The sequence below is a fragment of the Lucilia cuprina genome, chromosome 6, assembly GCF_022045245.1.
Source record: "Lucilia cuprina isolate Lc7/37 chromosome 6, ASM2204524v1, whole genome shotgun sequence".
Taxonomy (NCBI): Eukaryota; Metazoa; Arthropoda; class Insecta; order Diptera; family Calliphoridae; genus Lucilia; species Lucilia cuprina.
In genome coordinates, this window is record NC_060954.1 from 45,724,395 (window position 1) to 45,737,258 (window position 12,864).

The 12,864-nt window shown below is 31.3% G+C and overlaps 2 protein-coding genes across 2 annotated transcripts; one reads left to right on the forward strand and one right to left on the reverse strand.

Annotated features, from left to right (window-relative positions):
* Window positions 1-1,507: 1,507 nt before the first annotated feature.
* On the reverse strand, window positions 1,508-4,923 carry LOC111680705 (protein arginine N-methyltransferase 5). The gene is made up of 6 exons (XM_023442408.2): window positions 4,331-4,923; window positions 3,823-4,267; window positions 3,592-3,757; window positions 2,581-2,743; window positions 1,972-2,519; window positions 1,508-1,904 (listed from the first exon to the last, which is right to left on the reverse strand). The coding sequence occupies exons 1-6, from the start codon at window positions 4,725-4,727 to the stop codon at window positions 1,749-1,751; spliced, it is 1,875 nt and encodes a 624-aa protein (XP_023298176.2). The 5' UTR covers window positions 4,728-4,923; the 3' UTR covers window positions 1,508-1,748.
* A 1,338-nt stretch (window positions 4,924-6,261) lies between these two features.
* LOC111680707 (coiled-coil domain-containing protein 93) lies at window positions 6,262-11,445 on the forward strand. The gene is made up of 10 exons (XM_023442410.2): window positions 6,262-6,513; window positions 6,574-6,782; window positions 6,890-7,019; window positions 7,083-7,220; window positions 7,280-7,456; window positions 7,600-7,644; window positions 7,730-8,037; window positions 10,407-10,520; window positions 10,580-10,782; window positions 10,844-11,445. Exons 1-10 carry the CDS (start codon window positions 6,427-6,429, stop codon window positions 11,218-11,220), a joined length of 1,788 nt encoding a protein of 595 aa, XP_023298178.2. The 5' UTR covers window positions 6,262-6,426; the 3' UTR covers window positions 11,221-11,445.
* Window positions 11,446-12,864: the final 1,419 nt, after the last annotated feature.

Genomic DNA, 12,864 nt, shown 5'->3' on the forward strand with positions numbered 1-12,864 from the left:
AGTGCATATGATGAAATTCGTCATACGTAACAAGCTGAGTGTTACGTTCCCACGACAATCGCTGCTACAACAACAACAATAACTGAGCGTTAGGTTTATTTCTTTTACTTACGCAGACGAACGACAAATTAATCGGGCTACCAATTTTGGTGGTTGTGGGTGCAGTTAATGACTATACAATATTATGTTCGAATATTCGAAATTATATTCGAAAATTTGAAGTTATGTTCGAAAAATTTTTTATGCTCTTAAAATATTCTCTGGGTCATAAAAACTGAAAATTTTCGAAAATTCGAACTTAAGTTCGAAAATTTTTTTGAATGCCAATAAAACAACCAGTTCTGGTGCTGCTACGAATTGTCTGAAATTTGACAGTCTGGAGTACACTTGATGCTATGTTGGAATATTTAAAATTAAGTTCGAAAATTCAAAGTAATATTCGAAAAAATTTTGAAGCTGTTGAAATAATAACAAAATTGAGGATATTCATAAAAATATAATTTCAGTTCTTTTCGAGGCCGATTTCATAGATTTTCTAATTTCGAAATAATGACCCCTATTCTGCATTTCAATTCGAATCGAAATTTTCTCCGTTCGGCAACTTTGGTATTCTGCATTTCGATTTGACTCTTTGCCACATAAACAACAACTTACAAAAACGTAGGTACGATCGTAACGCAGAATACACACGTTCGTAAAGCATTGAAACGAAATGCTTTTTCTTTTTCTTACGATTGTTGGAATACCGTTTTCGTTAATGCGTAAACGAAATCGAAATGCAGAATAGGCGTGAATGTTCGAATAAATTTTATAGCTCAAAATCGTGGAGATTTAGAAAAAGATAATTTTTGTTTCTTTTTCCAATTTCGAACTAACAAATTTTGAAACGAATTCGTACGAGTATGAATAATTTGATTGTGTTCCCTTCGAAGAATTTACGCAACGAATTTTTTGTCGACTACTTCGTCGTGCTATACAAAATTTGTCGTTTGTCCCAATTTTTGAGTATTTTTGTATAAAAGTTTTAAGTAGACTTACCGTCCACGACATGGATTCAGTTTTAAACAGTTTGTTGTTGTTGTAAAAGCTAAAATCTTCTTATAAGGAAGTCAGCATTAACATCTCAAGATTCAAAATTGTATAACTTATACTGGATTAGCATCATTGAGCAGGTATTATGTATAGAGATGCTGACCAAAAGCAGGTTCATTCATGTCTTTTGTTTTTAGATAATTAAACAGGAAACAGAAACAGAAAATTCTAAAGTAATTGTAAATAATTAATTATTTAAAAAGAACAAATTCAAAAACTAAACTTAAAAATTCATTTTATTGTAGAAATTTTTTAACGGCAACGATTTTAATTAACTTTTAACTAGTTTTGTTAGGTTTTTTTTATAAAATTCCAATTTTTTTATAAAAAAAAACGTTGCCGTTAAAATTTTCATAAATAACTATTTAAGAAAAAATAAAGTCAAAATTAAATTTATGTAAAAAAATACTTATTATATATACAAGAAAAATATTGTTTTTGTTAAATTTTTATATCAAAATAAGATGGTCAATACAATAACATTACTTATAAGCAAATAACAGTTGTAGAATAATAATATTTTTGTTTTTAGTTAACTAAATTACTTAAGAATACAGAGAAGTATGTATAAGTAAACAATAAACTAAAAACTATAAAGCTTTAATTATATTTACTGGGTAGAAAAAAAAAAAAGATTAAAGATTTACTAGCTTAACTTATGTACAATAAATGGGACTAGAACGGCCGTCCAAATTATGTATATGTGTAGTAAAGGGTGAGGCTAAACACCATTGATACCAGATTTTTTGCTTAGAAACACAACGCCAAAAATGTATTTCAATAGTTTGACCCTTTTTAATATCCATGGGTTCCTAGTAACACAAATATGTTTATAATTTAGAACTTTATTTTATTTTAACTAAAAAAAAAAAAACTTACCGAAAATGGAAAATACATGGGAAACCAAGAGGCCATACCCTTGGTATGTGTAGAAGGATTAATGCTTATTATAATGTCATTATAAAGAACACATTCAAAATAGCCCGCTATACCAGTCAAAACACAATCTAATTCTACATTAAATTTTAATATCTTATAACGACTATTGTCAATAACAGCCTCACGATTTGGATGAACAAATTCGAATAATGCTTTAGTCACATCGATATTGTAAATATTCTTAAGTAATACGACATAACCACTTTCGGCATGTGTATGATAAGTGGATTGTTTTTCACGTGCAAATGGCTCATGACGTGCTACCTGACGCACAGCATTATAGAGTTTTGAAGACATTATTGGATTAATAAATGATACCGATTTACAGGGTATACTTATGCCATCGGGTTTTAATAACTTTTGAGCACAATCTAAACATTCGGGCGAGAGTTCGTTGTCACCGAAAGAACCTAAAAGTTCCGATACTAATATGTCAGCCTTTTCGGGTGGTGAAAATTCACGCATGTCTTTGGAGAAAATATGAACATCTGCAAATGGTTTAAATTGTTATTTACATTAAATGTATGGAAAGTTGGAAAGAAAATTTACCATTATTATGCCACAATTTCTTGGCTATAGCGGTTAGAGTACGTATGGCATTAGGATTTTTTTCAATGATATAAACTCTTACTTTGCGATTGGTGTTTTTGGCTGCATTTAAGGCAGATCTAACTAAAGGACCACGACCAGCACCCAAAACCATAATGATAGTCTAGAAGTGGAAATAATAATTAAATTTCTTAGTTTTACCGTCTAAGCCTTTAATATTTTAGACTATAGTCTAGTTTATATTTTGGTCTTGAATATAGTCTAGAAAATAGTGTGGTCTTTAGCATTAGACTCTATTCTAGTTTATAGACTCGACTTTAATATAGTAAAACTTACCTATAATCTGGTCTAGAGTGTACACTGGATTTTAGTCTAGTATGGCTGATAGTCTGATCTATAGTCTGTACTATATTCAAGTCTATAGTCTTAACTATAGTTTAATCTGTAGAATGGACTATAGTGTAATCTATAAACAAAACTATTCTTGTCAAAAGTCTAAACGTTATCTAGTCTATTGCCTGGACTGTAGCCTAGTCTATTGCCTGGACTGTAGCCTAGTCTTTTGCCTGGAATGTAGCCTAGTCTATTGTCTGGACTATAGCCTAGTCTTTTGCCTGGACTGCAGCCTAGTCTATTGCCTGGACTGTTGCTAGTCTATTGCCTGGACTGTAGCCTAGTCTATTGCCTGGACTGTAGCCTAGTCTTTTGCCTGGACTGTAGCCTAATCTATTGCATCGACTATAGCCTAATCTATTGCCTATACTATAGTCTAGTCTACAGTCGATTTAAAACGACTCAAGTCCCTCACAATATCTTACCTATTTCTCTTCAATTTCATCTATTCTAGTCAATAGTCTGAACGCTATCTAGTCTATTGTCTGGACTGTAGCCTAGTCTTTTGCCTGGTATGTAGCCTAGTCTATTGCATCGACTATAGCATAATCTATTACCTTTACAATAGTCTAGTCTACAGTCGATTTAAAACGACTCAAGTCCCTCACAATATCTTACCAATTTCTCTTCAATTTCATCTTCCTTAACACGATCTTTTAAGGCAGCTTCAATGGCATCTTGATATAGCTTATATTTTACAGGATCTTTTTCAAATATCTCATAAGTATAACAATCCAAATTATCATACAAAGGTTGCAAGGGAATCTCTAAAACATCTTCATAACTAAAAAAAAATAAATTTAAATTACAATGACAACAACTACTTTCACCATAGCATCAATCTCTTACCTTTGTAAAGGGTGAGAATCTTTATGAGTTTCTCGAAAATTAATCAAATATTCAGTGTAAAAAATTAGGTGAAATTCATCGTTATAGGTGGAGAGAATTATATTGACATTAGCTTGTACGAATAGTTTGACAACTTCTTGCCAGGCCTTTGGTAGTACAGGACAATTAAAACGATTTCTTATGAACATAGTAGAAGGCAAAATAATAGCTTCGACTGGTTCACCTAACCAGCGATAAATAACATTTTTATCGGGACGTTCTCCTTCGTTTAATTCAAGTACAACTTTTAGTTTGGGATTAAAATCAGCAGCACGGCGAAAATCATTCCACCAATGCCAGCTGTCTTCGGTTTCTAAAGCTAAGACATCATCTTCGGTTAGATCACGACGATAGGTGGATTGAGCTATGGCTTTATTGAATAAAGGAACTTGTAAGAGCATAATGCCTAAAAGAAAATTAAAATCAAAAGTTTTTTAATATAACTACTGACCATCTTTCTGCAACTTACCTTTTGATTTATTTGTTAAAACCGAAGCCAAATTAATATTATTTCTTTTCTTCAATTTCATCATAGTAAAACCACCATATTGTAAATGCTCAGTCCAGGATATATCACGTTTTAGAATTTCTACTGAATTTTTACGCACTTCCTCATCATCTGCATCACAATCAATGGTGTCTGAGAGTAAAGTTATTATTTTGCAATTCCATTGATCGGCCGTTAGTACTAGATCCGAATAAGTAAAATCAGTTTGTTTTTCTTTCATGGGTTCACGTTGAAATTCCATCGGCATGTCCACACAATTTAGCGGTACTGCTACCACGGAATAATTATAGCGATGGGCCTTTTCAACTTGACTGGGCAAGTTAGAAATGCCCTCTTGTAATAAACATATGTAAGGCATTGTTCGTATAAATGAGGTAAGTGTAAAAATTGGAAATAATTAATTATTTATTTAAATTTAAATTAATATACAACCACGTTTTTGCCAAGAACAAAGTAAATTTAAAATTTACTTTGGCCAAGAAGACGCTGTTTTTTTCTATGAATGAAAGTAACAGCAGCAACAACAACCAGAGCCCTGCGCCGGCAAATATTAACGACGGCGGCGACTGACACTAAAATTGGAATTTCCAAAAATCCCATCTTATTGGATACATTATACTAATTGGATACTCTTCAGCTCTACGATGATGAATCAGTCAGTCAGTCAGTCAGTAACGTTAGAATTTTATATACGTATGTATGTATATAGATTTCGTGCTTTTAATTATATTGTAAAACAAGTAAGAAATTAGAGCCAGGCAGACCATATAATACCCTACATCTGTTACAAAAAATGTGGTTTAGTTTGTATTATAAAGCATTTAAGTTGAGTTGTACCTTGTCTCAGATATACTTAAGCCATTTATTGTTGAATTAAATTGTAGGCATTTAGTCGAATTTTGAAGGGGGCTTTGAATAGGGGCTATTGTCAAAGGTTAACAAGCCCTATTCGGGGGTTCAGTTGTATGGGGGCTATGTGAGATAATGGACCGACATAAACGATTTTCAATAGACTTCGTCTCTGGTACCATAGAAGATCGTGTGCCAAATTTCATTGAATTATCTTCAAAATTGGGGCCTGTAGTTTGATTACAAGGTTTACAAGACCTATTCAGGGGTTCAGTTGTATGGGTGCTAGGTGAAATAATGGACCGATCGTAACCATTTTCAATAGGCTTCGTCCCTGGGGCAATAGAAGATCATGTACCAAATTTCATTGAAGTATTAAGCTGAAAAATTTTCGTCGGCGGCGGCTTTGACATTTTGTTCGGCGGCTATGCTTAGTAGGTTTAAGCCGAATCGGCACAAGTCTCAGACAACAACACAACCGGCAAAAATTGAAATGTCAACGACAGCAGTGTTGTCAAATGGATGTCTACTGTTGGGTAATTAAGTGTTTTTTCGTACAATTTTTAGCGGTTACGTAAAAATTAAGAAATTTAAGAGAAATAATTAAGAATGTATGTGTTAATTATTTTGCCAAATTAATTAAATTATTAACAAATTAATTAATTAATTAACTAACTAACTAACTAAATAACTAACTAACTAACTAACTAACTAACTAACTAACTAACTAACTAACTAACTAACTAACTAACTAACTAACTAAGTAAGTAACTAACTAGCTAACTAGCTAACTAGCTAACTAACTAACTAACTAACTAACTAACTAACTAACTAACTAACTAACTAACTAACTAACTAACTAACTAACTAACTAACTAACTAACTAACTAACTAACTAACTAACTAACTAACTAACTAACTAACTAACTAACTAACTAACTATTTAACTAACAAACTTACTAATTTCTAATAAAATTTCATTATCCGGCAATGTTGTATAAACCTTTGACATGGCAACCCCAAATCCCGGCATAAACAACAACAGTTTGTAAGCGATGTCAACAAAAACCAGCTGATGGAAAAAAACAACAAAACACAACAAAATTTAAAAATAGTGAAATTTTGTGCAATTTTCTAGTAAAATTCAATTACTAACAATAATCTATTAGTTAATTGTATTTAAATTTCAAAAATTTCGTCTCAAAGACATGGCTAACAAAGAAATATTCTCTAAACATATAAAATCCAATTTTAAATTAGCCACCCGCTACGATGCTGAGGGGCGTGAAGTTCAAGTGAGTAATCAAAGTAATATTAAAGAAATAAAAATTCATCTTTTTTTGGTGCGTCCTTAGGTGGAACGACGCGAGGATGTTGATGCCACTGCTAAGGAGCAGGAAACATTTGATATGCTAATTAAAGCTGGCTATTATCGTGCCTGTATTAAGGGTTTGTCGGCGTTTGATAAAATTGTTGGTGGCATGACCTGGTGCATAGAATGTTGTGATTATGATGTCGATGTTGATTTGTTGTTTCATGAAAATCTAACAATTGGTCAGAAAATGTAAGTATTTAGATGATTAAAAATGGTTTTTATGTTGTTTAGAAGGGAGTAGTTGGTTGGAGCTTTTCTTAGCTTTAAAAACCTAAACGTACTTTTGAATTTTTTAGAGCCTTAGTGGAAAAAATTGTGGCTGTTTTACCCCAAATGAAATGTCCCTTTCGCATAGAACCACATCAAATCCAAGGTCTAGAATTTTTAAGTATTCATCCGGTAATACAATGGCTGGTCAAAAAATCGGTAAATTAGTAAAAGCTTAGACTTAAAAAAAACTAGAACTTTAAACTTTTTCATTTAAACAAGGTGGAGAATCGATCTGAACGTAATTTACGTTTAAAGCGATTTGCTATTGGTCAATTTCACAATCACTATCAGTATAAAAGTGATAAACAAAATTTAGAGAAAATACGCAATGCTTCGAGTCATATCAAAAGAATACAAGTGAGTTTGAAATGATTAGAAAGTGCAATATTTCTAAAGATAATATATTTCTTTTAAAGGAACTCTATAATCCAGTACGACAATATCAACGAAAAGATTTAACAGATGAAGATGAAAAGACTAGAGTACATTTAACTTTATTGGAATATGGTGATGTTATGGCAGCAACTAGCACAAGTCAGACTGATCCTTTGCAAAGTGATGAAGAATCTTTGAAAGAAGATGCAAATACTGAAGTGGGTATTAGAGTAATATTAAGAATGTAAACGTTTTTATTTGACAAGGCTTTTTGTAATGCATATTTTTAATATTTTTTTTAATGCAAATTCTTTTAATTTGGCTCTGCTATATTATGCCTTCACACACTTTTTGTTTGCAGCTTGATGTTGAAAAGTTACTTAAAAATCTTGTTCTTACCAAAGAGGTAATAAGATAATGTGTTTTTTTTTGTATCTTTAAAGAGTTTTTATTTGTAATATTTACTATTTTGTTGAATTTATTCACTACAGGAAGCCTCATCCTCACCTCATAAACTTGACACAGCTACTCGTATGGCTTTGAAACAACATTATCAAGAATTTATACAGGAAATGGCTACTGATGCCAAAGAATTAACCGAACAAAATCAATTAAAATCTCTAGAATCGGCAAAACAGGCTTTACAGCGGAAATTGGAACGTAATGAAAATGAGACCAAAGAGGTATTGGACTTACTGCAAGAACAAGAGAAATTGTATGAAAATGAAAAGTCACAATATGATCAGTTGTCAAAAGAAATCGAGGAATATAAGAAAGTCGAAGAAAGTGTGGATGCAGGGTAAGACGTTTAAAAAATCTAAAGATTATAGTTTTTTTTTTTAATATTTTACGAATTTTCTATAAAAATCTTGAAAATGTTGAAAATATTCTTTAAAGAAATGCACAATTTTATTTGAATTCTACAATTTCTATTGAAAAATTTTCAATATCAACATTTTTCTATAGAAAAATCTTTAATATTGAAATATTTTATGGAAAAATTTATTTTTCAAAAATTTTCTTAAGAAATATGCTCAATATTGACATTTTTTTATAGAAAAATATTCAATATTGAAAACTTTTTATACACAAATCTTCAATATCGAAAATTTTCTATAGAAAAATCTTAAATATTGAAAATTTTCTATAGAAAAATCTTAAATATTGAAAATTTTCTATTGAAAAATCTTAGGTTAGGTTGATAGGAGGATGTATACTACATTAAATCTAAAGAAATACATCTAGGCCGCAATCGGCCTTCTTGTGAGCTCCTTATAATGAGAAAAAGAAAGAAAAAAGGGGAATTGAATGAATTATTTTTCTGTGTTCAGAAACTCAGTTTCCTGAACGTAATTTCTAAGAATCTTCCATTCAGTGTTAGTCAGGAATATTATTTTCGGAATAACATCATTTCCAAGATACTTGGATCAAGCTTTGACGAATGCTGGCAGTGCCAAAGAAATTGCTCCTGAGTTTCACTGTCCTCTCCACATACTCTACATACGTCTGAATCCGCAAGTGAAATTTTGCTTAAATGTGCTCGTAATCCTGTGTGTCCACTCAGATTACGTACTATTTTGAGGAGATTTTTCGTCTTGCTCTCATCAGGGTCAACCCATAGGATTTTCGTGGTTCTAACCACTGTTTTATTATTCCAAGAGGTCTTATGAGATTCTCTCACCCATATTTTTAATATTTTAAACCGTCGAATGGTTTATCGTTTGTCAGTTTAACCTCCTCGAGCTCCCTCCCCTTTAAAGTTATCACATTCGCTCTTTCGTTACCGACTACTCCCGAGTGGGCTGGTACCCATATGATGTGAATCTTACCTCTGGGAGAGTATTCAGTTAATGCTTTCTTACAATCCCATACGATCTTAGATTTAGTTCTATCTGCGCTGTGGGCGCCATATTTATTCTAATCCAATTTACGTATTCCGTTATTGCTCATACTTCTGTCTGGAAGCTTGTGTTATGATTTGGTAAACGGTGGTATATTTCTGCTTCTGGATCTTCACTTTATCCCCCAATTTAGAGTTATCCGTGTAACAAAGGATTCCTACTGGTAGTTGCTCTAATGTTCCGCTTGACCAAGGCATTCTATCAGGGATCAGCATTTAAAAGTTACCGACATTTTCTGTGTCTGGTATACGATCAGGCACGTCCGATGATTGATCCGACATTGATGATGTGTCCTATGAATTTTCTATACAAAAATGTTCAGTATCGAAAAATGTCTATATAAAAATGTTCAGTATCGAAAATCTCTTTACCAAAATGTACAGATTCGAAAATTTTCTTTACAAAAATGTTCAGATTCAAAAATTTTCTATACAAAAATGTTCAGTATCGAAAATTTTCTATACCAAAATCTTCAGTATGGAAAATTTTCTATAAAAATTGTTAGTATCGAAAATTTTCTATACAAAAATGTTCAGTATCGAAAATTTTCTTTACCAAAATCTTCAGTATGGGAAATTTTCTATAAAAATTGTTAGTATCGAAAATTTTCTTTACCAAAATGTTCAGATTCGAAAAATTTCTTTACAAAAATATTCAGATTCGAAAATTTTCTATACAAAAATGTTCAGTACCGAAAATTTTCTATACCAAAATCTTCAGTATGGAAAATTTTCTATAAAAATTGTTAGTATCGAAAATTTTCTATACAAAAATGTTCAGTATCGAAAATTTTCTATACAAAAATGTTCAGTATCGAAAATTTTCTTTACCAAAATGTTCAGTATCGAAAATTTTCTATACAAAAATGTTCAGTATCGAAAATTTTTTATACAAAAATGTTCCGTATCGAAAATTTTCTATACAAAAATGTTCCGTATCGAAAATTTTCTATACAAAACTGTTCAGTATGGGAAATTTTCTATAAAAATTGTTAGTATCGAAAATTTTCTATAAAAATTGTTAGTATCGAAAATTTTCTATACAAAAATGTTCAGTATCGAAAATTTTCTATACAAAAATGTTCAGTATCGGAAATTTTTAATACAAAAATGTTCAATATCGGAAATTTTTAATACAAAAATGTTCAATATTGAAACTTTTCTATACAAACATGTTCAATATCCAGCATTTTCTTTAAAAACATGTTCAATATCGAACATTTTCCACACAAAAATGTTTAATATCGAAAAATTTCAAATTCTTTCAGTCTCTTGGAAAAAGTACAAAATCTTCTTAAACTGCACGATGAATTAAAAAAGGAAGAATCTGAATTTAAAGAACACTGTCGTAAGGACTTGTCTGATCTACAGCAACAAATTGAGTAAGTATTCTTCTTTAAATATTATTATAGAATCTCCTAAAATAGTATTGCAAACGCAGAGAACTCGAAATATTTAATGCCCAAGATCCTGAAGAACGTGAACAGGCCGTATCGAAGGAAAAAGAACGTATACAATTACTTAAACTACAGCTGGCTAAACGTAATAGAGGCATAATGGCTATACAACGACAATTGGACAATACACCAGATCGCACAGAACTGGCGCAATATCAAAGAAGATTCCATGAATTATACAACGAAAGTTAGTTCAAATACTTTATTTTAAAAGATACATATTAAAATCCTATTTATCCTATTTCCAGTGAGTTCAAAACATTTAGAAACGAAACAATACTACACCCTCTACAACACGCTTAACGATCAGAAACGTTATATGGAAAAAGAACTCTCGCTGTTAAATTCCATTTGTGAAGCCTACAATGAGGGTATGATGACAACACATGGCCGTGAGGAGTTTATACAACAATTCGAACAGATAGTTAATGGGGTCAAGCAAACGGAACAAAAAGTTAAAACTAAATACAATGAGGAGAAAAGACGACGTGATATGCTTAATGAAGAATTACAAGGTCTTCTAGAATTGCAGCGACAATATGCGGCCGCTGTTAAGCAATTAACCAAGGAGTGTCAACGTTGCGAACAACTGCAGCAGCATTTGAAATCTATTAGGAAAAAGTAAAAAAAAAACAAAGAAATGCAGTAATTATTACATTTATAACAGTGTTTGTTTAAGGCCCTCACAAAAAAAAAGAAATAAATTAAAGTAAATTAATTAATTAATAATTCCTTGTATACAATGCACAAATTCTTCTAAAACAATCAAGCAATATGTTTTTCAATAAAGACATACAAATCTAATTTTGTGGTAGTATTTTCAAAACATAAATAAATAAGTAAATTATATTAAAAATATTTTATCTATTAAAAACTAATTTTAGCTGTTTAGTTATTAAATTAGTAAATATATTATTTATAATAATCTTAATTATTTAATTGTATTGTATTTATTTTAAAATAATAATTATTGTAATTATATATGAATTTCAGCAGAAAATAATATAAATGATTATTTAAATAACTAAAGACTTTTAATTTTTTGAAAATAAATATAAACAAATTGCTGATACAGACTAATGGAAGGGCTTTACTCGAACGTATTGACTAATTTAACATTATAGTTGTTGTTGTTGTTGTAACAGCTTAAACTATACATTTTTAATCCGGCGGTTCTGTATTACAACTACACATATATTATAGTCGAAACTATAGGTCATAATAGAGTTTATAGTCGAGTCCAGCATATAGACAAGAACTGAATTTGAACTGAACAAAACCTGAACTAGACCTGAACCAGAACTAAACTAGAACTTAAGTAGAACTGAACTATTACTAAAATAGAATTGAACTAGAACTGAAATAGAACTGAACTAGAACTAAACTAGAACTGAACTAGAACTAAACTAGAACTGAACTAGAACTAAACTAGAACTGAACTAGAACTGAACTAGAACTGAACTAGAACTGAACTAGAACTGAACTAGAACTGAACTAGAACTGAACTAGAACTGAACTAGAACTGAACTAGAACTGAACTAGAACTGAACTAGAACTGAACTAGAACTGAACTAGAACTGAACTAGAACTGAACTAGAACTGAACTAGAACTGAACTAGAACTGAACTAGAACTGAACTAGAACTGAACTAGAACTGAACTGAACTGAACTAGAACTGAACTAGAACTGAACTAGAACTGAACTAGAACTGAACTAGAACTGAACTAGAACTGAACTAGAACTGAACTAGAACTGAACTAGAACTGAACTAGAACTGAACTAGAACTGAACTAGAACTGAACTAGAACTGAACTAGAACTGAACTAGAACTGAACTAGAACTGAACTAGAACTGAACTAGAACTGAACTAGAACTGAACTAGAACTGAACTAGAACTGAACTAGAACTGAACTAGAACTGAACTAGAACTGAACTAGAACTGAACTAGAACTGAACTAGAACTGAACTAGAACTGAACTAGAACTGAACTAGAACTGAACTAGAACTGAACTAGAACTGAACTAGAACTGAACTAGAACTGAACTAGAACTGAACTAGAACTGAACTAGAACTGAACTAGAACTGAACTAGAACTGAACTAGAACTGAACTAGAACTGAACTAGAACTGAAGTAGAACTGAAGTAGAACTGAACTAGAACTGAATAGAACTGAACTAGAACTGAACTAGAACTGAAGTAGAACTGAACTAGAACTGAACTAGAACTGAACTAGAACTGAACTAGAACTGAACTAGAACTGAACTAGAAC